At 54.6% G+C, this 24,818-nt stretch overlaps 1 protein-coding gene across 1 annotated transcript in view; it reads right to left on the bottom strand.

Annotated features, from left to right (window-relative positions):
* Window positions 1–24,818, bottom strand: part of EFTUD2 (elongation factor Tu GTP binding domain containing 2) — a 30,951-nt gene that overhangs the window by 2,993 nt on the left and 3,140 nt on the right. Inside the window, exons 5-25 of the mRNA XM_051640309.1 lie at window positions 23,323–23,398; window positions 22,571–22,636; window positions 22,295–22,330; window positions 21,024–21,114; window positions 19,870–19,952; window positions 18,816–18,982; window positions 17,054–17,178; window positions 14,465–14,528; window positions 14,005–14,095; window positions 13,110–13,245; window positions 12,037–12,164; window positions 10,879–11,072; window positions 10,674–10,785; window positions 9,828–9,968; window positions 9,063–9,164; window positions 6,908–6,990; window positions 3,540–3,626; window positions 3,125–3,251; window positions 2,078–2,165; window positions 1,474–1,592; window positions 309–403 (exon numbers count right to left, since the gene is read on the bottom strand). Coding sequence (XP_051496269.1) covers window positions 309–403; window positions 1,474–1,592; window positions 2,078–2,165; window positions 3,125–3,251; window positions 3,540–3,626; window positions 6,908–6,990; window positions 9,063–9,164; window positions 9,828–9,968; window positions 10,674–10,785; window positions 10,879–11,072; window positions 12,037–12,164; window positions 13,110–13,245; window positions 14,005–14,095; window positions 14,465–14,528; window positions 17,054–17,178; window positions 18,816–18,982; window positions 19,870–19,952; window positions 21,024–21,114; window positions 22,295–22,330; window positions 22,571–22,636; window positions 23,323–23,398 — 2,211 coding nt within the window. The remainder of the gene's footprint in view (window positions 1–308; window positions 404–1,473; window positions 1,593–2,077; window positions 2,166–3,124; window positions 3,252–3,539; window positions 3,627–6,907; window positions 6,991–9,062; window positions 9,165–9,827; window positions 9,969–10,673; window positions 10,786–10,878; window positions 11,073–12,036; window positions 12,165–13,109; window positions 13,246–14,004; window positions 14,096–14,464; window positions 14,529–17,053; window positions 17,179–18,815; window positions 18,983–19,869; window positions 19,953–21,023; window positions 21,115–22,294; window positions 22,331–22,570; window positions 22,637–23,322; window positions 23,399–24,818) is intronic.

Raw genomic sequence — 24,818 nt, 5'->3', positions numbered from 1 at the left:
TGGCCTCTCTCCAACAGCTCCATGTCCTTTTAATTTTGGGGACCCCAGAGCTGGACCCAGCCCTGCAGGGGGTCTCACGTCCTCCTCTCTGATGCTCAGGAAGAACCAGGCACAAGCCAAAGGCTGCGTGTGATCCTGGACTTCCCTATCCCACACAGCAGAGGGGCTGGGGTCAGTCTGTTCCTCTCTCACTTCAGAGAGATTTCACCCTCTTCCTCTCTGGACAAGCAGTGCCAGGTTGTGACCATCTCCAGCTGCCCAGATCCCATGGGAGCAGCTCCCTCCAAGAGCTGGTCAGAGCAGCCCACCTGCGCCTGGCCAGCACCGTGTACACCGCGGACACGCAGTCGGCAGGAGCCTGAACCTCCACGAAGTAGTAGGGCTCCATCAAACGGGGGGTGGCCTGTAAGGAGAGAGGGACACAACCCACTGAGCCTCCAGCAGTGCCCACACCCTCCAGATCAAGTCAGAGTGAAGGACTGGGATGCTCTGGTCGAGCAGTGCCTGGCTGGGGGTGACAGGGCTCCTGCTGCCCCACGCCTGCCTGGGCCAACACCAGCAGGAGCCCTCTGAGTCACACACAACCTTTCCTCTCCCCCAGTGCCACCCTTCCCAGCCAGCAAAAAGGGGAAACAGAACAGATACACACAAGCTCCACAGAATCACTGAATTGTCACTGTTAGAGAAGACCTCTAAGATCAGCGAGTCCAACTGTCCACCCAGAAAACCCCCTCCCAGGCCCACAGGAGCATGGCCTGAAGTGCCACAGCTACACGTTCTCTGAACACCTCCAGGGATGGTGACTCCACCACCTCCCTGGGCAGTTCTAGGGCCTGACTGGAACACATCACCTGTAACACCCATCTGCCAGCCTGCAGGGGCACAGGAACTGAGATTGTTGAGTTTGGAGAAGAGGGGGCTGAGGGGAGACCTCCTGGCTCTGCAGCTGCTGGAGAGGAGGCTGTGGGCAGGGGGGGTTGGGCTCTTCTGCTAAGTGGAAAACAACAGGCCCAGAGGGAATGGCCTGAAGTTGGACCATGGGAGGTTCAGCCTGGATGTTGGGAAGAATTTCTGCCCCCAGAGAGTGCTCAGGCCCTGGAAGGGGCTGCTCAGGGAGGGGCTGGAGTCCCCATCCCTAGATACTTCAAGAAACCTGGGGATGTGGCACTTGATGGCATGTTCTAGTTGGCATGGGGGTCGTTCTGTGTTGGTTTTGTGGGGTGTGGTTGTGGTGGTTTATTTTGCTTTGTTCTTTTTAAACTGTTGTGTGTCTGGGTGGGCTGTGTTGGGTCCCCCCCACCTCTGAGTGGACACTTGAACTCGGGCCATCTTAGAGGTCTTTCCAACTGCGACGGGTCCCTGATTCTGGGAACCATTCAGGGATGGATGAGCCCAGACCAACCCCCCCAGGGCAGACCCCAGGGCACAGCGACCCCCGGGGCTGCTCCGTGTCCCACCAGGTGCAGGTCTCACCATCAGGAAGGCAGAGTAGACCACCCTGCGGGCGGTGGGGATGATCTGCCCCCCGCCGCGGTGCAAGGGCTCCTGAGCAATCACCGCGTCCAGGATCTTGAACTTGACGTTGCGAATCACTGCGAAGGGCAGAAGGGACAGCAGTGACCAAGGGGGACATTCTCTGCCCCCCCAGCACATACCACATGTCCTCGGAGACCCCAAGCACGTGGCAAATACCCAAAGACCTAGAGCCACCAGGAGTTCTCCTGAATTTAATTCCAGCAGGGAAAGCACAACCAGGCCCTGACCCCACATATCAAACACCAGCAGCTCAGCAGCTTCTCCTGCAGGGTGCCCAGGGGCTGTACCTGAGGAGAAGCCAAATCCTGGGGGCCACCTCACCTGCACCAGGCCCTGGTGTGCTGGCAGATGGCCAGTGCCAGTGCCTGGGTGGCCTCTGTGGCCAGGGCAAAGGGGGAGGGTCCCTTATCTATCACCCATCCCCAGAGCTGTCCCCAGAGAGGACAGCTGAGGGGTTGCACCAGCTGAACCACCTGAATGCTGAGGGATGGAGGAATTTAATGGATCTTCTTAGCTCCATCTCTCCCCAGGTCCTACTTACACTCATCACAGAGAGGCCCTTCCCTGGTGCCCCACTGAAATCCCTGCACGATGCTGTCCTTCACAGAGCCCAGCAGCGACTTGTCCACCTGCAGACAGACAGACAGACAGGCCCTTCAGACACCAAAGCTACATCACAAGGCACTGACAGACAGAGCCCAGGGTTTACAAGCCAGTTCCTAGAAGAGCACCAATGCCAACCCCCCCACAATGTCCATCCCTCCCTCTCACAGCTCAGGAGCATCAGAGTGGCCTTCCAGTGCCTGAAGGGGCTCCAGGAAAGCTGGGGAGGGACTTGGGACAAGGGCAGGGAGTGAGAGGACAAGGGGAATGGATTAAAACTGGAAGAGGGGAGATTGAGGTTAGAGGTCAGGAGGAGGAAATTCTTCCCTGTGAGGGGGGTGAGACCCTGGCTCAGGTTGCCCAGGGAAGCTGTGGCTGCCCCATCCCTGGCAGTGTTGAAGGGCAGGTTGGATGGGGCTTGGAGCAGCCTGGGCTGGTGGGAGGTGTCCCTGCCCATGTAGGGGGTGGGACTGGATGAGCTTTAAGGTCATAGAATCATAGAATGATTAAGGTTGGAAGGGACCTCAAAGATCATCAAGTTCCAACCCCCCTGCCATGAGCAGGGAACCCTCCCACCAGACCAGGCTGCACAAAACCTCGTCCAACCTGGCCTTAAAAACCTCCAGGGCTGGGGCATCAACAACCTCCCTGGGCAACCCATCCCAGCTCCTCACCATCCTTGTAGTGAAGAATTTCCTCCTCATATCTAACCTAAATCTCCCCTCTCTCAGTTTAAAACCATCACCCCTTGTTCTATCATTGTCTTCTCTGATGAAAAGCCCCTCCCCAGCTTTCCTGGAGCCCCTTCAGGCACTGAAAGGTCCCTCCAACCCAAACCAAGGATTCTATGATTTGAGATCTGGCAAACCAATGAGCTCTCCAGCAGCATGAGGCCCTTGCTGCAGCCTCTGGAAGGGGCAGTCACCTCTTGGCAGCACAGGACAAACATCTCCCTGAAAGGTCATCCCCTGGCCATGCTCCTCACCTCTGAGGGCAGCGTGTCATCCACCAGGATGTTGGGGCCAGTGGCATCAGGCCCAAAGGCCCAGATGGAACGGGCAGCCAGCAAATCCCAGTCATACTTGGTCTGGAAGAATTCACCCAGCTTCTTCCTGGTAGAAGAAGAATGGAAGAAATTTTAAGAGACAAGTATCCAACCTGCACTCCCAGAAACATTCATGACCCTGTTCCCTTCAGGCAGAAAATGGTGTCAAGTTTTTCACTTGGAGCATCTCTGTTGCTGGGGGAGGAACTCCCAGACTACCTGGTACCAATTTTGGACCCAGGAGCCCTGGCTAGAGGCTGCTGGCTGATCTGTGCACCTTGCAGATCCCAACATCTCCTTCTTTCCCCCATTATTTGCTTCTAGATGGTCCCTGCTCTCCCCAGATGGGTCCTACCTGTTCCACGTGATCTGGACCACTTCATTTTCAATGTCCTCAGCGAGTCCCTTCTCCAGAGGCTCAGCAATCATTGTGATCTTGTTCCTGAGAAGAGACAGTTGCAATTAGCCCATGGAATGATGGAAATGGGACTAACTGGCAGGACTTCAGGGACTGTCCACTGCCTCGAACCCAGCTGGGGAGAAGAAGCCATCCATGTCCTTCTCTGGTACTGCCTTGCTTGGAAAGGCAGCCCAGACACTTAACAACTGCTCTCACAAGTCTCCTCATCTCCAGAAGCAGATGGCTGAGGGTAAGTGGGCTCCATCCCACTGGCCAGATGTCCAGGGCTCGTCCAGGCTGCAGGAGGAAGCCCAGGGACCAGCAACATGGCTCTGTCACAGCCAGGACCTGCTGTGTCCCACACATGGAGAATCCACCGAGGAGAGCAACCTGCCCCAAGCAGGTCCCTCCACATACCCAAGGGTCAAGGACTGTCCTAAGGCTGGAACCTTCCCCCCCCCTGTAAGGCTGGAACCCTCCTGTCCCCCTCACAATAAGGCTGGAACCCTCCTGTCCCCCACACAATAAGGCTAGAACCTTCCTGTCCCCCACACAATAAGGCTGGAACCTTCCTGTCCCCCTCACAATAAGGCTGGAACCCTCCTGTCCCCCTCCCCAGTAAGGTTGGAACCTTCCTGTCCCCCCCACAATAAGGCTGGAACCCTCCTGTCCCCCACAATAAGGCTGGAACCTTCCTGTCCCCCTCACAATAAGGCTGGAACCCTCCTGTCCCCCTCCCCAGTAAGGCTGGAACCTTCCTGTCCCCCTCACAATAAGGCTGGAACCCTCCTGTCCCCCTCCCCAATAAGGCTGGAACCCTCCTGTCCCCCTCCCCAATAAGGCTGGAACCCTCCTGTCCCGCCCACAATAAGGCTGGAACCCTCTTGTCCCCCCCACAATAAGGCTGGAACCCTCCTGTCCCCCTCACAATAAGGCTGGAACCTTTCTGTCCCCCTCACAATAAGGCTAGAACCTTACGGTCCCCCCCACAATAAGGCTGGAACCTTCCTGTCCCCCACAATAAGGCTGGAACCTTCCTGTCCCCCTCCCCAGTAAAGCTGGAACCTTCCTGTCCCCCCCACAATAAGGCTGGAACCCTCCTGTCCCCCTCCCCAGTAAAGCTGGAACCTTCCTGTCCCCCCCACAATAAGGCTGGAACCTTCCCCCCCCTGTAAGGCTGGAACCCTCCTGTCCCCCCCACAATAAGGCTGGAACCTTCCTGTCCCCCCCACAATAAGGCTGGAACCCTCCTGTCCCCCCCACAATAAGGCTGGAACCCTCCTGTCCCCCCCACAATAAGGCTGGAACCCTCCTGTCCCCCCCACAATAAGGCTGGAACCCTCCTGTCCCCCCCACAATAAGGCTGGAACCCTCCTGTCCCCCACAATAAGGCTGGAACCTTCCTGTCCCCCACAATAAGGCTGGAACCCTCCTGTCCCCCACAATAAGGCTGGAACCCTCCTGTCCCCCACAATAAGGCTGGAACCCTCCTGTCCCCCCCAGTAAGGCTGGAACCACGGAGAGAGTACAACAGGATGAAGGAGGGTGCCAAGCAGCAGAACCCCCAGGGAACACAGCAGAGGTATCTTCTGCCTGTTTCCCCTGAAAATTCATAGAATCATAGAATCATGAAGGTTGGAGGCACCTTAAAGATCATCCAGTTCAAACGAGGTTTGAGCCTGCCATGAGCAGGGACCCTCCCACCAGACCAGGCTGCACAAAACCTCATCCAACCTGGCCTTAAAAACCTCCAGGGCTGGGGCATCAACAGCCTCCCTGGGCAACCCATCCCACTTCCTCACCACCCTGAGAGTGAAGAACTTCTTCCTAATATCTCACCTCAATCTCCCCTCTCTCAGTTTAAAACCATCACCCATTGTCCTATCACTGTCTTCTCTGATGAGGAGTCCCTCCCCAGCTTTCCTGGAGCCCCTTCAGGCACTGGAAGCTGCTCTAAGGTCTCCCTGGAGCCTTCTCTTCCCCAGGCTCAACACCCCAACTCTCCCAGCCTGGCTCCAGAGCAGAGCTGCTCCAGCCCTTGGATCATCCTCCTGGCCCTTCTCTGGACCCTCTCCAACAGCTCCATGTCTCTCCTGTGCTGAGGGCTCCAGAGCTGGACACAGCACTCCAGGTGGGGTCTCACCAGAGCAGAGCACAGGGGACAATCCCCTCCCTGGCCCTGCTGGCCACACTTCTTGTGATGCAGCCCAGGATGGGTTGGCTCTCTGGGCTGTGAGCACACACTGGGGCTCATGTCCAGCTCCTCATCAACTGCCACCCCAAGCCCTTCTCCTCAGGGCTGCTCTCCAGCCACTCTCCCCCCAGCCTGGATTGGTGCCTGGGGTTGCACCAACCCAGGGGCAGGACCCTGCACTTGGCCTTGTTGAACCTCCTGAGGTTGGCACTGGCCACCTCTCCAGCCTGTCCAGGTCCCTCTGGATGGATCCCTTCCCCCTTGGGTCTCAACCACACCACACAGCTTGGTGTCATCAGCAAACCTGCTGGGGAGACACTCAATCCCACTGTCCATGTCTCCAGCAAAGATGTCAAACAGCACTGGTCCCAGTACTGACCCCTGGGGACACCACTTGTCACCTGCCTCCATATGGACACTGAGCCATTGACCACAGCTCTCTGGGTGGGGCCATCCAGCCACTCTCTTATCCACCCAGTGGATAAGAATTCAGGAATTTAAACATCCAGTGCTCCTGGATTTCACCCTGTTCTCTAGCCTTGTTCCCTCCCAGGCTTCCCTCTCTCAACCATGAGCATCTGACAATGAATTGCTGGAGGAGACAAGATGAGGCTGTAAGACTCCAGGGTATCAGCAGGAAGGAAAAAAGTCTGCTTCAAGCTAAAGATTGAAGAAGAGAAGGCAAAGCTTTTGCTCTTGAAATGTTTGGGGAGTTAGTGAAGGCAGCACTGGGCTCTCAAAACATCTAGTTTTGGAAACACTACAAAACTGCTGAGAAGCTGCAAAATTTTGCTGGAAGAGGAGGGTATTGATCAGTTTTTATTCCCTTCGTTCTGAGAGTTCCTTCAAAGCACAGAAACATCCCTGGGGCTCCAGTGAGTCACTGAGGAGCTCAGCAGAGCTGCTGCAACACAGGGTTTCCACTCACAGAATCATAGAATGGTGAAGGTTGCAAGGGACCTTAAAGATCATCAGATTCCAACCTCCCTGCGTGGGCAGGGACACCTCCCACCAGCCCAGGCTGCACAAGCCTCACTTGGACCAAACCCCTTGGAGAGATGAAGGGGCGTTTCCAGTGACCCCCTCCACCTGCCTGTCCCCAGTGCCCACCTCCCCCATGTGGTCTTACTTCTTGTTGGGTGTCTCAGCAAAGCACTTCAGGGAGGATGTTTCCACCACGGTCTCACAGAATGTCACAACTGGATCAGCAACCTGGAATGACAGGAAGAGGACATGGAGCTGCTGGAGAGAGGCCAGAGGAGGCCACGGAGATGATGGGAGGGCTGGAGCAGCTCTGCTCTGGAGACAGGCTGGGAGAGTTGGGGTGTTCAGCCTGGAGAAGAGAAGGCTCCAGGGAGACCTTAGAGCACCTTCCAGTGCCTGAAGGGGCTCCAGGAAAGCTCGGGAGGGACTTGGGACAAGGGCAGGGAGGGAGAGGACAAGGGACAATGGTCTTAAACTAGAGCAGGGGAGATTTAGATCAGACATTAAGAAGTTCTTACCCAGGAGGGTGGGGCAGCACTGGAATAGGTTGCCCAGAGAGGTGGTGGAGGCCTCATCCCTGGAGACATTCAGGGACATGATGGGGCTCTGAGCAACCTGATCTAGTTAAGAGGTCCCTGAGCACTGCAGGGGCTTGCACTGGGTGACCTTTAAAGGTTCCTTCCAACACCACACGTTCTGTCACTAGGATTCTATACGGTTTCCAAGTACTTTTCTGTTTTTAAAGAGGCTGTTTCAAACCTTTGAACATCTACAAGAAAAAATGCTGGTTCATCCACCAGTGTTTTAATCACTCTTGTGGACACACCAGTGGGGCCTGCACAGGCAGCTTTACTCATTCCTTCATTCAGCCAAGACAGGAACAGTTAAACCTCCTGCCAGGCATGAAAAAATCTGCTTCATTTATGTATTTGATGGTAGCTGGGCACCAGCTGAAGGACAGGAGAAGGCTGGAACATGGTCACACATCCCTCTCCAAGCCAGTTTTCAGGCTCTCAGTCACAACAGTGTGACACACTCAGGCTGCAAGAGTTACCTTTTGTGCTGGTTTGGGTTGGTGTGTTTTTTGGTAGTGGGGGAAGGGCCCCAGGGGTGGCTCTGGTAAGAAGCTGAGAAGCTGCCCCTGCTCCAAACCAGCCAAGGAGCCATTAGAGGGACAACAGATGAACCTCTCCATTAACATAGGAAAGAACTGAGATAAGAGCTGAGCTGAGAGGAGTTGGAGAAAGAGCTGAGCTGGAAAGGCAGAGGGTGCCTGTGGGTGGTGAGGGAGAAGGGGAAGAGGTGCTCAAGCAGAAGTTTCCCTGCAGCCCATGGCGAGATGGCAGCTGTGTCCCTGCACTCATGGAGGAACGTGGTGGAACATTCCCTGGGGGCACCAGGAGGGGTGAACTTGGCCAGTGGACTTGGATTTTGTGGCCAGAGGATTTGCTGCCCATGGCCTGGGATGGTGCAGCTGTGGAAGCCCCCGGGCAGGGGAGGTGCCTGTTCCCGAAGCCCCCGTGACTCTGCGGGCAGCGCTGGAGCAGCTCCGGGCCTGGGGGGAAGGGCTGATGGAGGAGAGGTTGGTGGAGGACTCTGCCATGGGAGGGACCCCGTGGGGAAGCAGGGCAGGACTGTGAGGAATCCTTCTCCCTGAGGAAGGAGCAGCAGGAACCACCAGCCTGTGAACTGACTCTAAACCCCATCCCCATCCCCCTGTGCCGCTGGGGGGAAGGAGGGAGAGAAACCAGGAACAAAGGGATTTGGGCCCAGGAAGAAGGGAGGGGTGGGGTGAGGTGTGTGAGCCCTGCTCTGAGGGTGTCTGTGTCCTGTGGGCACTGATAAGTGTGAAATTAAATGATTAGTGTTCCCCAAGTTGAGTCTGTTTTTCCCAGGACCTTGATCAGTGAAGATCCCTCCTTGTCCTTTGTCTCAGCCCATGAGCTTTGTCCTCCCCATCCCAGTGTGTGTGCCAGGAGCTGAGTGAGGAGCCACAGGGCTGGTTCTTTGTTGTGTTGGGCCCAAACCAGGACACCTTTGCATCCCAAGAATCCCTTTTTTTTTCCCCCCCTCTATAGGGCTGTGACAAAACCCACACTGCACCTCCAGCCAGGATTGCTTTCCCATTCTCACCAACCTGGTCTGGTGGGAGGTGTCCCTGCCCATGCAGGGGGGTTGGAACTCAATCATCTTTAAGGTCCCTTCCAACTCAAACCATTCTATGATTCTATGATTCTCCTGAGACAGGGGGGACAACCCCTCCACTCCAGCTGGGAACCCTCCCTCTCTCATTTCCTCACCTTGATGTCAATCTCTGAATACATCTTCCGCAGGTCATGCATGACACAGTCCAGGTACAGCTCTCCTGTCCCCAGGATCACGTGCTCCCCAGATTCTTCCACCTGAACAAGGAGAGAGGGGTTCAAGTCAAAACACTCCCTATTGACAAGGAGTCCCGTGGAGAAGACAAGGGGTGATGGGCACAAGTTGCTCCTGGGGAGATTCCCGTTGGACTCCAGAGGAAAATTTTTCCCCATGAGGACAGTCAGACATTGGAACAGTCTCCCAAGGGGACTGGTGGGTTCCCCCACGTTGGACAGTTTTAAAGCTCAGCTTGACAAGGTGCAGGGCCACTTCATGTAAACTGTAGTAGTACCTAGAGAGACTGGACCAGATGATCCTTGAGGTCCCTTCCAACCTGGCATTCTGTGACTCTCTGAAGTGCCAGGATGCTGCTCCAGCCCCTTCCAGGCTCCCACACAACCCCAGGAAGCTCTGAGTAAAGTCATTAGGATCAGAAGACCCCAAGGAAAGTTCCTCCAGCCTCTTCCAGCAGAAAGAGCTGATGTGCTCAGCAAAAAGCTGCCTCCCTTGCACAGCCAAGGGGGTGGTTCTTCTGCTGGATTGACAGTTTTCCAGATGATTCATGAGACCAAGGGCAAAAGCATGAAAAAACAAACAACCCACAACAAAGAAAACAACTCACAGTAAAAAAACCCCACAACATTTACAAAAGATGAGGCCCCCAGCATGAGCTGCACCAGCCACTCCTACAGCAGACCTACCTTGGTAGTAAGGGAGGGGTAACTCTTGTTGACCTTGCGGAGCCCATCCAACATTTTGGGGAGCTCGGAGGGGTTGACAGGCTCTACAGCTATCTTGATGACCGACGTGGTGTTGAACTTCAAAGGCCGGAAGATCTGAGCCTGAAAGCAGAGAAGGACAGAGAACTGCATCTCTGCACCAGCAGGTGGCCCCCGTAGCCAGACAGTGTATGAACCTGTTTTCTTTCCCCTGCCGGTCGGCAGAAAAGGTTCCTTTGAGCTCAAGCGCTTTCGGGATGTGCACCATCACCTGGACTGCCTGTCAGGCTGAGCAACTGCAGGAGGGGATTGTCCCCCTCTGCTCTGGTGAGAACCCCCCGCAGGGCTGGGAACAGCTCTGGGGTCCCCAGCACAAGAAGGACATGGAGCTCCTGGAGAGAGGCCAGAGGAGGCCACAGAGATGATGGGAGGGCTGGAGCAGCTCTGCTCTGGAGTCAGGCTGGGAGAGTTGGGGTGTTCAGCCTGGAGAAGAGAAGGCTCCAGAGAGACCTTAGAGCACCTTCCAGTGCCTGAAGGAGCTCCAGGAAAGCTGGGGAGGGGCTTGGGACAAGGGCAGGGAGGGAGAGGACAAGGGGGGATGGATTAAAATTGGCAGAGGGAGATTGAAATATTAGGAGGAAATCCTTCCCTGTGAGGGTGGTGAGACCCTGGCCCAGATTGTCCAGGGAAGCTGTGGCTGCCCCATCCCTGGCATGTTGAAGGGCAGGTTGGATGGGGCTTGGAGCAGCCTGGGCTGGTGGGAGATGTCCCTGCCTATTGGACTGGCAGATCTCTAGGGTCCCTCCCACCCCAACCCGTGCTCAGTACCTCCTCGTTGCCCCGAGGCTCCGTCACAGTCGCCGTCTTCACGATGGGCTGGTCCACCCCTTCAATCAGCACCCAGTTGCCCGCAGGGACCCGGTTCACCTCGATGTGGTACCTGGGGTGGGGCAGTGTCACCACAGCCCTGGCTGCCACCAGCCTCAGGCCCCCCCCAGTGCTTCCCTCCTCCCCCACGGCCAGAGCTCCCTACCTCGCAACCGAGATCCAGAGGCGCCCAACGGTGCAGATCTGGGAATCCTCCTCATCTTCCAGGGTATAGTTTTCTCCAAGGACCTTCACGGGCTGCCCAGCATGAATGGTCCCACTGAGGACCCTGCCAAAGGCGTGGAACTGAACACCATCATCTGTGCTGTACATTTTGGTTGTGTGACACATCAGAGGCCCCTTTCAAGGAGAGAAGGAGAGAAATAAACCTCTTTCAAGACACAGTCAAGAAACAGACGTGGTAGGACTCAGAGATACAAGGGGATTAATGAGCTGGAATTCAGAAATACTTCTTATGACATGCCAAGCCTTTCCTTTCCTTCCACTGGAAGCCTCACATCTCCTTGCCCCATATGGAGATCCCTGGAACAACCCTGGTGGACTTTTCTGGAGTTCTCCCCACTCCTCTTGTGCAGCAGCAATGAGTTACTGGGACAAGGCCATGAGAAGAAATGTCATCTGCTGGGCTGCAAACCAGCTCCAGGCAGAGCACCTGAGCCCCAGAGACCACAGCTCTGAGCCCCACAAGGTCACTCTACAACTGGTGACAGTTCCCACTGTGTAACTTCATGTGGGTAATTGGAGCTCATTAAAATGAGTGATTCATTTTCTCTCCAGACATTAGAGCAAAAGTCAGGGGCAGATTCCTCACTAGCTGCTGGTTGGCGTTGGTGGCTCTAGACAACTCTGAGTGACAGCTCAGCACAAGCTGTTGGAGGAGGAAGGGTTCTGCAAGGCTTTGATAGGAAAAGGTGCTGAATAACTAATGTAGGGTTATTTTTATCAGTAGAGTTCAGAGCAGTTTTCTCAGGAGAGAATCAAACTTCAGGGAAAAGGGACAAAAAGGCAGCAAAAAGGACACAAAACCACCCTGCAGTTCTCACATGCTCTCCAGTCCTGACCTACTCCTGCTCTTCTCCGAGCACTGTCAAACAATTTTCTGTCTCCAAGGGCTGCCCTGGCAGAAAGCTCAAATGTCTCAGAGCAAAGTGATTTGTTTGGCTATCACATGAGAGGTTCCAAATGCTGGAAGTGAAATCCATGCAGTTGGATGTCTGGGATGCAGCTGCCCTGGCCAGGCAGCCAAAGGAGGGCAGATGTGGCACGTTCTGGGGCAGCCAGAGCAGAGCAGCAGTTTCCTTACGTCAGGGTCACATTCACTCATGGCCTCCCCCAGGTCCGAGTCGACGCCCCCGGTGTAGGTGTGTTCGATTTTCGTCTTGGCTCCCACCTTGGGGGAGGGGATGTGCTGCACACACATGTCCACAAAGCCTGGAACAGAGGAACAGTTCCTCAGGATTCAGCAGCGTGGAGGAGAGAAATGGCTGAGCTGTAGACTGCAGAGCAGCCAGAGGAACGGGGAAGGTGTCAGCAGTGTCCTCTGGGCAAACGGCTTCAGGGTTTGTGTTAGGAAAGCTCGGAAGGGATGGGAGCAGGTGAGCAGCACAGCATGGCTGGAACAGCCCGACCCATGGCACCAGGGGATGGGTTGGGTTGGAGGGACCTCAAAGATCATCTAGATCCAACACCCCTGCATGGGCAGGGACACCTCCCACCAGCCCAGGCTGCTCCAAGCCCCATCCAACCTGCCCTTCAACACTGCCAGGGATGGGGCAGCCACAGCTTCCCTGGGCAACCTGGGCCAGGCTCTCACCACCCTCACAGCCAAGAATTTCCTCCTCATGTCTCACCTCAATCTCCCTCTTCCGATTTTAATCCATCCCCCCTTGTCCTCTCCCTCCCTGCCCTTGTCCCAAGCCCCTCCCCAGCTTTCCTGGAGCCCCTTCAGGCACTGGAAGGTGCTCTAAGGTCTCCCTGGAGCCTTCTCTTCTCCAGGCTGAACACCCCAGCTCTCCCAGCCTGGCTCCAGAGCAGAGCTGCTCCAGCCCTCCCATCATCTCTGTGGCCTCCTCTGGCCTCTCTCCAACAGCTCCATGTCCTTCTTATGTTGGAGGCTCCAGAGCTGGACCCAGTTCTCCAGGTGGGGTCCCACCAGAGCAGAGCAGAGGGGACAATCCCCTCCCCGGCCCTGCTGGTCACGCTGCTGGTGACACAGCCCAGGACACAGGTGGGTTCTGGACTCCAGCACATGCTGCTGGGCCATGTTGAGCTTCTCATCAACCAACACCCCCAAGTCCTTCTCTTCAGGGCTGTTCTCTGTCCATGTGTGAGCAGGGTGTGGGCAAGGTTGGGGAGGGGAAGACAAACAACATTTACCTGTGAACTCCCCAAAGAACTTCTTGCAGACGAGGCGCAGGAGGGGCCGGATGTTCAATTTCAGTTCCTCTTTGGTCAGGTGGATGCCAAGTTCATCCAGAGTCCTGGGCAGGGTCGTGTCCACGTCCCCAACCACCTGCAGGACCATAAGGACTGTGCTCAGCTTTGCTGGGGGGTCCAAGGCAGAAACTCCCAGGTGCAGCTTCACACCCCAGAGACCACTGCAGGGCTCTTGACCTTAGAGCTCCCAGAACTGTTTGGCTGGTTCAAACGATCACGTGCCTGATACTGGAGCAGACTAGAAAGAGTCAGGGCAGTTCTGTGCAAATCCAGGGTCATGTTGGCAACGAGCAACTGTTAGGGAGCTGCTCACCACTGCTCTGAATCACAGAGTCAGTAAGCCTGGAAAAGACCTTTAAGATCATCAAGTCCAGCCTATGACCTGACACCACCACATCTCCAGACCATGGCACTAAATGCCACATCCAGCCTTTCCTTGAACACCCCAGGGATGGTGCCTCCACCGCTTCCCTGGGCAGTCCATCCCAATGTCTCATCACTCTGTCCATGATGAACTGCTTCCTAATATCCAACCCAAACCTCTCCTGGAGCAGCTTGAGGCCAGGTCCCCGTGTCTTGTTGCTAGTTGCCTAGAAAAAGAGCCCAACCCCCACCTGACCACAACCTCCCTTCAGGTAGTTGAAGACAGTGAGAAGGTCCCCCCTGAGTCTCCTCTTCTCCATGCTAAACAACCCCAAAACCCAGAGATCTGTGAAACTCACACTGCAGAGTGGGACAGGAGAGTCCCACCAGCACTAGACACAACACCACAGAGTGCTCAGCCCTTGGCTGCTCCTGTCTGGAACAGTGGGAAGGAGAATGAACCACCACACACCTGAGCCAAGATCTTGTAGAGGGGCTCCAGAATGAACTCCACAAAACTGCGCTGGGAACTGCTTGTCGGGGCCTTTTTAGTGAACTTGCGGCTGTTGGGGGACAAGAGGAGGGGTGTGAGGAGCAAGCACTGCAGGCACCTGGCTGCAAACACAGCCTCTGCTCCTCCCAGGTTGTCCTCTCCCTCCCAATCCCCCTGGGAAGCTGTCAGGGACACGGGAGTCACTCCAAAGGACGGCCAGAGGAGGCTCTGCTCTTGCCCAGGGGAGTGAGGAGGACCTGATGGCCTGAGAGCCAGAGGAGGCCTGACCCAGCCCTTCCCAGACACCATCACAGGACAGTTCGGGTCAGAAGGGACCTTGTGTGGTCATCTCCATGGTTTTTTTACAGAGCAAGGAGGGGAAAAAAGCAGCAACAAACCAAGAGGCATTAAACCAAGAGGCATTCCACAGGTTTCTTACGTCTTCGGGTTGAAGTAGATGTCACCCCAAAGCCTCTTGGCAAACTCCTGGTAATTGATGTCTCCTGAAGGGAAAAAGCAAAGGACAAAAGTCTGCATGAGGTGACACCAAATTTCTCTCATCTTGGAAAAATCTTTGGGGTTTTTTTTTTTCCTTTTAAAACAACCCTGAGGATTTAAAGTAACGGAGCAATGGAGGGAGTGAGCCCAGTCTGGAATAAATGACTAAGACCTGGGGAGACTGGGCAGAGAGGGGGGCAGAAAGCAGCCCAGCCAGGACAGCAGCAGGCACACCATGGGCTCACAGACCTGCTCCTCAGGAACATTTCAACTCTCAGCTACACACAAGTCCTCTCTCTGAGGAGAGCTGGGCCAGACACTGTGCTGCAGCAACCCACCTGCAGCTGCTGCAGCTTCCAAAGCTTCCTTGTGGTCACATTTCTACCCAACCTCTGCTGTCAGTCTGCAGGGACTTGGTGTGACTGTGTAACCCACAGCACTGGGTGCTGTCTAATAGCCCAGAGAGACAGGACACTATAAACATTTACCCAAACCTGAACACTTCAGAAGTTCTCTTTACTAAATCTCTTTGCCTTCCAGACCACTTGGACAGTGACAGACCAGAAGGGTCTGGTCAGCTAAACAAAAACAAAGATGAAGAGTAACCAGCAGTTGTGTGCAAGCACCTGGATGTTCATGGAACTTGAAGACATTAACTCCAGTTTTCCTTCCAGAGCTTTAGTGAAATTCCAAGGTGCCCCTTTTGGATAACCTCACCATTTGTTATTGAGTGACTCTGTGGGACAATGTGCAAGAAAAACAAGCAAAACTGCTTTGAAAACATTTTGCCACATATGAGGGCTGCTAGAAGATACAAAGTGCAAGATTTTCCTTAATCTGCACATGTGGGAGCCTGGATCAATATTTTAAAGTAACTCCCCTTATAGTAAAAACATTGGTTCAATGAATTCCTGAGGGGGCAGGGCTGAGGGGCTGGGGTGCCTCCCACCCCCCAGGCACAGCACAGCATGTTCTGCCTTGCTGAACTTCTCCTGGTCCTTTCCTCTTTGCCCTGAGGACTCCAGGAGCAGCACAGCACTTGGCTGTCAGGGAGATTTAGGGATAATGAGACAGTGGTACTAATTTCCAGCAGCTCCCAAACAAGTCTGTGCTGTGGGAAGATGTGTGAGCATGAGATGGCTCCTGGTGGCTAAAGGTCTGACAGTTCAGCTGCTCCAGCTCCTGCTGGCTGAAGGGTGGGGGCTGCACATGAAGCCACCTCCTGTCTGGCCCACACAGGTGACATTCTCCTCCTGCCTCCTCAGGAGCCCCCCAGGGAAGGGGCCTCATCCCAGCAGGCACCAAGTTCCTGCCACGAAGCCCAGGGAGCTCATTTATTTCTCCAGCTGACGAGGACAAGCGATAGTCCTGACACGTCAGCCCCTGACCTCTGCAGCTGCCCCCTCCCTCGGGCTAACTCCTCTGCCAGAGCTGGGCCAGCTGCTCTACAACATCCTCCTGCCCCTGCTCACAGCTCCTACAGATCACCCCCAGCTCCCCAGGGGGTGACTTAAAAAATGGTGGCAAAGCAGCTGGCAATGGAGGCAAAAGGCACGAGTTCACCAGCAGCAGATGCCTCGAGTGGGCACCTGGGGAACAGGAAATTAAATCCAGGGCAGAAAAAGACAGTTTCTTAAAAAAGAAAGAGGGCAAGAGTGCAAAACCTTGTGGGCTAAGGCTGCAGCTGAGTCTCAGGCTCTGGAGACTCTGGTGGAAAGGCAGGCAGGACTTAACTGCTTGGCTTCTGAGCTGCTCTGGTGTGGAGGCAAAGCACAACACAGACACCTGCCCTCAGCTGCCCCAGCACGACTTGTGTTTTCTGCCCTAGTATAAAACATTGGCTTCTGACCCAAGAAAACATTTCTCATGAGAAACTATCCAGCCAAAACCAAATTAGAACCTTATTTTTGCTTTTCACCACCCAGGGCTCAGGTCTGCAGGAACTCTCAACTCCCAAAAACTCCAGAATGCAAATACTGGCCTCACACACGCACTGAAATTCAGGGCTGGATGGCTGGGAAAGCCTCAACTGAACAGGTTAGGGAATGTCAGAGTGTCAGGGTTGGAAGGGACCTCTGGAGATCATCTAGTCCAACCCCCCTGCCAGAGCAGGATCCCCTAGAGCAGATCCCACAGGAACACATCCAGGAGGGTTGGGAATGTCTCCAGGGATGGAGACTCCACCAGCTCCCTGGGCAGCCTGTCCCAGGGCTCTGCCACCCTCACAGCAAAGAGGTTTGTCCTCATGTTTAGGTTGACCCTCCTGGGCTCCAGGTTGTGCCCATTGCCCCTTGTCCTGTCACTGGGCACCACTGGGAAGAGTCTGGCCCCATCCTCCTGCCACCCCCTGGAGATATTGATCAGCACTGAGCAGATCCCCCCTCAGCCTCCTCCTCTCCAGGCTCAACAGCCCCAGCTCTCCCAGCCTTTCCTCACAGGCAGATGCTCCAGCCCCCTCAGCATCTTGGCAGAGATGCAAAGAAGTTAAATAATCATGTTGAAGTGCACAAGGTTTCTGGATAATCCTCACCATATGTGTCTGCATAAATCTTTGCAAAAGATCCCAGGGTGAAGCAGATGCTGTACTGGGAGCTGGAGAAACACACGTTCCCCAGAAGGGGAGACAGCACCAGGTTCTCATCAGTGGAATACATGCTGAGAGAAGACAGTCGAGAGAGACAAGAAAAAAAATAAATCAATGTTATGAAGCAAGGCAGACACTTAAACTCACTTCCCACACCAAGCAGCAGAGTGTGACAGCCAAGGATTCCACACTGCCAAACAGCACCTTAACACAGGCTGCAGGAGACTTGCCATGGGATGTCAGGGACAGCACCACCCTGTGACTGTGGAATTCAGAGCACCAGTGTACCCAGAAATACTGGGGAAGCCCCATCCCTGGAAGTGTCCAAGGCCACACTGCATGGGGCTTGGAGCAACCTGGGCTGGTGGGAGGTGTCCCTGCCCATCCAGTGGGTTAGATCTAGATGATCTTTAAACCCAAACTCAACCCAAACTATTCCATGACTCTATGATTTAAAGACCTAAAAACAAAAAGTTACCAGCACAAGTGCTTTGTACTTTTGTCAGGCAGAATTTTCTTTCCTTAAAAAAAGGCAGCAAAATTGGTCAAGCACCAAGCAAGGAAAAGGGAGCACAGGGTAAATAACATAGGGACAGACTTGAATTGAAACAGCTCTAATGAGTTCCCAAGCACACAGACAGCATTAATTACCCTACTCTGACCTGCCTGATATCAGGAGCAACCAGAGAGACCCACCAGGAGAGCCCCTGGGCAAGCTCAGTTTGGGCTTCTCCAGGGCATGGTGCAGATACACAAGCTGAAGCATGAAGAACACCACCTGGGTGCAGGAGGACCCACAGGAATTGTGTCCTGCTGCTGGGAAAGCTAGAGGAGATGTCCTTCCCTCCAACCCTCCTTCCCTTCTCTGGGCAGGGGCTTGCAAGGAGGTCTGACCACAGCAATGTCTCTGCCAGGGGATGTTCCCATTCATTTTGCAAGAAATGTTTAGGAGCCTTGAGACATCTCAGCCCACAGCCCAGGACATTGCCTGGAGAGACTCAGTGTATCTGAGACACTTGGGAGCACATAAGTTCCCTGCTCTGGTCCTGTTCCACTTTCCCTGCATTTAATGGGGGAAAAAGACCTGATCCCATGAAGTCTGTCAGAATTCAGGCAGGTTTGGCCCTTCCTGTAAAATTCAATATAATCACAGAATGACAGAATCCCTGGTTTGGGTTGGAGGGACCTTAAAGCTCATCCAGTCCCACCCCCCTGCATGGGCAGGGACACCTCCCACCAGCCCAGGCTGCTCCAAGCCCCATCCAACCTGCCCTTCAACACTGCCAGGGATGGGGCAGCCACAGCTTCCCTGGGCAACCTGGGCCAGGCTCTCACCACCCTCACAGCCAAGAATTTCCTCCTCATGTCTCACCTCAATCTCCCTCTTCCAGTTTTCATCCATCCCTCCTCATCCCATCCCTCCCTGGCCTTGTCCCAAGCCCCTCCCCAGCTTTCCTGGAGCCCCTTCAGGCACTGGAAGGTGCTCTAAGGTCTCCCTGGAGCCTTCTCCTCTCCATGCTAAACACCCCAACACTCAGTCTGGCTGAGACTAATTTTCAATGCCTCCTCCTGCCCCATTGTCTGTGACCCAAGACATAACAATACAAACGGGTGAGTTTTTAGGCAGCCGAGGGGCTCGCAGAGAAAAGCCCCACCAATGGAGCAGGAAGAACAAGCACCCCCGAGGCATCACCCCCTCAGCCCCTACCTGATCAGACCATTAACTTCATCTACAATATGTCTGAGTTTGTAATAAGCATCTGTTGGGGGCAGCTTGAGCTCCAGGATCAGCCGGTCGATCTTGTTGATGCAGACGGTGACGGCGAGTCGCTCCTGCACCGCGTGCTTGATCAGCCGCTCCGTGTTCAGCATCACCTGGGGACACCACCACAACCACCTCAGTGCTCTGCAGGGCCCCAGCAGACAGAGCAGCCACCCTGGCACCCAGGGCTGCCAGGCTGTGGAAAAGCCACCAGGTAGTTTTCCTAGAACTTAAGCGCTAACCCAACCAAAGTCCCTGAATCCAGCGCTTGGGACAGCTCTGACCGAAAGAACCTGCTCGGTTTTAGATGTCATGGGGGTGGAGTCACAGAGTGTCAGGGTTGGAAGGGAAGTCACAGAGTTGGAAGGAACCTCTGGAGATCACCCAGTCCAACCCCCCTGCCAGAGCAGGATCCCCTAGAGCAGATCCCACAGGAACACATCCAGGTGGGTTGGGAATGTCTCCAGGGATGGAGACTCCACCAGCTCCCTGGGCAGCCTGTCCCAGGGCTCTGCCACCCTCACAGCAAAGAAGTTTGTCCTCATGTTTAGCTTGACCCTCCTGGGCTCCAGGTTGTGCCCAGTGCCCCTTGTCCTGTCCCTGGGCACCACTGGGAAGAGTCTGGCCCCATCCTCCTGCCACCCCCTGGAGATATTGATCAGCACTGAGCAGATCCCCCCTCAGCCTCCTCCTCTCCAGGCTCAACAGCCCCAGCTCTCCCAGCCTTTCCTCACAGGCAGATGCTCCAGCCCCCTCAGCATCTTGGCAGAGATGCAAAGAAGTTAAATAATCAGCCTGCAAACATCCCACCACCCCTGGATCCAGAAGCCAGAGGCCTGATTCCCTCTTTGAGCTGGAAAACACTCTCGCTTCACAAACCATCCTCCGAAACCCCTTCCTCCTGGCAAGCTGAACCCCTCCCAGGTCTTTGTGCTCAGGCAGGATCCAAGACCCCAGAGGAGGAGACTCTGAAGTCACCCCCAGGAGAAGTGGCACTCACCCCCTCGGCCGCATCGATGAAGAGCACGACGCCGTCCGAGATGCGCAGCCCGGCCGTCACCTCGTCGGAGAAATTGACGTGACCTTCCAAAAACACAGAAGGTTGGAGAGACCCAGGGCCAGCCCTGACCCCAGCAGGATGTCCCTCTGAGCCTGCTCTGGGCACTGCTCTCCAGAGGCAGGACACAGATTCCTCCTCCAACAGAGACCCGGGAGCAGCTGCCAGAGCTCCACACAGGAATCAGCTCTTGTGCTGTTTTTTGAGAACAAACCAAACAACTCATTTAACAGGCACTTTCCTTCCCATTTGTTACTGGTTTTCTCACAGCTCCATGCAAGTCCTTCAGGAAAAGGAGGAAGATCACTTCCCTTCCCACCACAGCCCAACAGATGCCTGTCCCTCCAGCCTCCTCCTGTGCTCTCACCTCCCTCCCATCCAGCTGCAGCTCAGCAGCCACATCCCAGGGCCCTTCCTAAGGGCCCTTCCCAACATCTGTCCTTGGTTTCCCACAAGTTGGTCCATGATTTTGTTTCCCCTCCCAGGAGCTTGGCAGAGGCTGGAGGGAACTGCCTGAGAGTCTCAAGAGCATTTGAGAAGAGCAGGGTCCCCCCTGGGCATGGTGGTAATTGGACAATCCAACCCTACAGGCGCTTCTCATGTAGTTCAGTGAAGAACATTTCCAGCCCCATTAGCCCCCAGTTAGCCCAGTTCATCAGAAAGACAAGCCTGGCCAAAAGCCAACTGCACAGGCCTTAGTGCTGGAAGAGGTTCTGGGAGAATCAACTGAGCTAAAGGCTCAGGACTAGGCTGGAATCAGCCACAAAGAACCAAACAGGTTTCCATCTGTGACAGAAACCTCTAGGGATTCCCTGCACCCAAGGGACATTTGCACACCAACCAGGGAGGTTTCAGGGTAAAAATTCTCTCCTTTTTTCCCCCCAAGAGCCAAGGCTGCACAGCTCAACACTGAAGCTCTTTGCAGTCCCTCATTATCCAACCCTGTGCAGGTTTTCACTGCTCTGCTCCTGTCAAGAGCAGGAACCAGAGGACCAATGAGCTTCAAGTCTTGGTTTCACATGGTCACATATCTGCTCCACACACCAAGCTGCAGCCAAGGGCATCCCAACCCAGGACCTGCAGGATTACACCATCACCTGGAGTGTCAATGATGTTGAAGAGAAAAGATTTTCCTTTGGTGTCTGGCAGAACAATGGTCACTGGTGTGCTCTTGATCCCCACTCCCCTCTGGAAAACAAGAAACCAGGAGGAGCAGTTAAAGGAAACAAAAAACACATCACCAGGTAAAGATGGAAAAGATGGTCAAAGGGAAATCAGAAACATGGAAAAAGTAAATGTAAGGGGTGATGGATTAAAACTGGAAAATGGAGATTGAGGTGAGACATGAGGAGGAAACTCTTCCCTGTGAGGGTGGTGAGAGCCTGGCCCAGGGTGCCCAGGGAAGCTGTGGCTGCCCCATCCCTGGCAGTGTTGAAGGGCAGGTTGGATGGGGCTTGGAGCAGCCTGGGCTGGTGGGAGGTGTCCCTGCCCATGCAGGGGGGTGGATCTAGGTGATTTTTAAGGTCCCTCCGACCCACACTGTTCTATGATTCCATTATCCATCCAGAACATCCCGTGACTCCCAGGGAGTGATCTCAGATCCCTGCACTATCCAGCCCAGCTCCCCCATCCACACTGGCCCAGACTGGTGAGCTACCACTGCACAACCCATTCCCCATTTCAGAAACAGAACATACAGCACCAGGGAGAGAAAATTTATGTTTTTCTGTGCTTCCTTCTGCTGCTGTCAAGTTCCAGCTCCCAGCCTCAGCTATGATCCCCAGGGTGTGAAGTGCAGCAGGAGCTGCAGAGAAGGAAACGCTCCCCAGGGTCGCTCGGGTCACGGCAGCGCTCAGCGAGTGGGACTAAATAAGATTCCCACCCACACCCAACCACATGGAGACAGAGCTCCCAGCTGGGAGTTCCTGCCCAAGGAAACCGAGGAGAAACATGTTTATTTTGAAATCCTAGTTTTTCTCCCCATCCATTATTCCCTTGAGCCCCTTGCACCTCTTCTCCTCAAGCAGGAGTTCCCGGTGTGCTGGGATAACTCTCCTGCCTTTCCCACCATCACACGGGTTATCACCTCAGATCCATCAACCATACATGGAGAGGGCAGTAGGAAATGGAAGAAAGCTGGACCAGGGATCTTACTGAGGCAAACAAGAGCAGCAGGTCATTTTATTGATGAGGAAATAAACGAGGGAAAGCACAAAGAGATGTTAGGAGAGAAGAGGAAACAGCCTGAAGTGACCAGGAAAAGCACAAAGAGATGTTAGGAGAGAAAAGGAAAGAGCCTGAAGTGAGTAGGAGTAAAACATGAGCCAGTTGGGTAAAAAACAGAGCCTGTTCCACAGGACTCACTCACCTCTTGCTCTGTGAACAGGATATCAGTGTAGCAGAGCTGCAAAAACAAAACAAAAGGCAGAAAATCACATCTTGGTGTGAACTCTTTGAAGAGGACACACTAACTCTTTGTAAGGTGGAAAGTAAGGGTCAGAGGCAGAACCAGGGCTGAGCTCTGGATCTCCAGCCCTGCATCTCATCCTGAATCCACATTTTCCCCATGGACACTCCTGCTCCCTCCAAGTGCAGGAGCCAGCCCATGCTCCCCAGGGCAGGAATAGCCCAAAATCTCACTCACATCCTGGTCGTAGCGCTTCCGGATTTCGGGGTGTGTCTGTTCTATCAGGCAGTCAACAAAGCAAGTCTGAAAAACAGCACAGGGGGAAGGAGGTGACTGTTTGGAGAGAGACAAACCCCACACAACCCCATCCCTCCAGGAAGTTGGACATGGTTTAATGTCCACGTGGCTGAAGGAAAATCTGTAAATAACTGTAGTGCTGAGAGGAGCAGAGAGGGTGGGGATGGAGGGTGAGGAGTAATGGGACTAGAAAGGAACAAGTCATAGCCATGGAGTCATCAGGGTTGGAAGGCACCTCTGGAGATCACCCAGTCCAACCCCCCTGCCAGAGCAGGATCCCCTAGAGCAGATCCCACAGGAACACATCCAGCAGGGTTGGGAATGTCTCCAGGGATGGAGACTCTACAACCTCCCTGGGCAGCCTGTCCCAGGGCTCTGCCACCCTCACAGCAAAGAAGTTTGTCCTCATGTTCAGCTTGACCCTCCTGGGCTCCAGGTTGTGCCCAGTGCCCCTTGTCTGTCACTGGGCACCACTGGGAAGAGTCTGGCCCCATCCTCCTGCCACCCCCTGGAGATATTGATCAGCACTGAGCAGATCCCCCCTCAGCCTCCTCCTCTCCAGGCTCAACAGCCCCAGCTCTCCCAGCCTTTCCTCACAGGCAGATGCTCCAGTCCCCTCAGCATCTCAGTGCCCTGGGCTGGACTCTCTCCAGCAGCTCCTTGTCCTGCTCCCTGTTGGATCCTGGCCCTACCTTGCCATGGTGCAGGTGCCCACACAGCGTCACATTCCGAATGAGCTCCGAGTTGTCCATCAGATCTGCCAGGAAACTGGAGGGACAAAACACAAAAGACTGTTGGAAGCTTCTGGTGTGTCTAAGAAAAGCAGGTGCTATTTCAGCTCCACTTTCTATCGAGGTGCCCCCTGAATTCTATCCAAACTCTCCTTCTGCCAGTGCCCTGCGGAGGAAGAATCCCACTTTCCAGATGGGGAGGACAAGAGAGTTGCAGTCCTGGACAGATGGCAGTGGGTGGGAGGACACGGGGCTGGCAGAGCTGCCAGCAATGGCACATGATTGACTATTTGTCTTCTCTTCCAGTCAGCATGAGAGCACCAGTCAGCTCCAAGCACTCAGCTGGTGAAGCTCTGCCACTCAAACCCTGCAGGCAGGTGAGGACAACACAGAGCTGGGTCACCAGCCTCCCACACAGTTTTAAAAGGCAACCACGGGGCTCCACAGACCATTCATGAGGAGATTTAGGCTTAAAAGAGTGATGTTCCAGGGACTGGAGGAAACACTGATGGAATTGACATCAGTTTAGAATCAGCAGCTGAGCTGGGTAATGATGGGCTGGTCACTTCTGTGTGGAACCTGGTCAAAGGACAATGGAGCTCCTGAACTTCTCTACAAAAGAATGGGAGGGTGCAGAGCACAGAGCCACGGGTCTGTGGGAAATCAGGGCTGCCAAAGAACCTCCTTTGGAAAAGGGTTTCACCACCACTGATGTGGCAGACCTTTAAGAGCTAAAAAATAGACAAATCAAGCACCATACTGATTAAAAGCTTGCTTACTGGTCTTATTGGGCAATGGGATACCAAGCTTGCAGGTTTCGAGCCGAGTCTCACAGGGAATTTCTCCCAGCTTCATCCTGCCCATTTATATCAAGGAACAGAATGAGGAGGATCCCATTCCAGCTGGAATGAGGAGAGGACACAGGGACCAGGAAAGCAGCAGATAATGAAGAGTACAGGTCATTGGCTGAGAGCAAAATGGACTGATGAGAAAAATCAGCCCCAGCAGCTCTTTGGCTTATACCTGGTTGCATCCAAACCCTCCCTGGTGACAGAGCATGAGCACAGTGACAGTGCTGGGGACAGCCCTGAGGAGCTGCTGCTCCAAAAAGGTCCTGGGCATCCAAGTGACCAACTGACTGAAAACAAACTGAGTGAAATCTTTTTGGTGGAAAAGGTCAGACATGAGGAGGAAATTCTTCAGTGTGAGGGAGGTGAGACCCTGGCCCAGGTTGCCCAGGGAAGCTGTGGCTGCCCCATCCCTGGCAGTGTTGAAGGGCAGGTTGGATGGGGCTTGGAGCAGCCTGGGCTGCTGGGAGGTATCCCTGCCCATTGGACTGGGTCTTTAATATACCTTCCAACCCAAACCATTCCATGATTCCATGAAACCAGCAGGATCCTGGATGAGGCACCAAAGGGCTGCCCAGGCTGGGGTCTGCTGGGCACGCGGGAGCTGCT

This window comes from Apus apus, chromosome 25 (assembly GCF_020740795.1).
Source record: "Apus apus isolate bApuApu2 chromosome 25, bApuApu2.pri.cur, whole genome shotgun sequence".
In the NCBI taxonomy this organism is placed as follows: Eukaryota; Metazoa; Chordata; class Aves; order Apodiformes; family Apodidae; genus Apus; species Apus apus.
The sequence above is the reverse complement of the archived record's forward strand: the minus strand, read 5'-3'. Positions and strand labels throughout refer to the sequence as shown.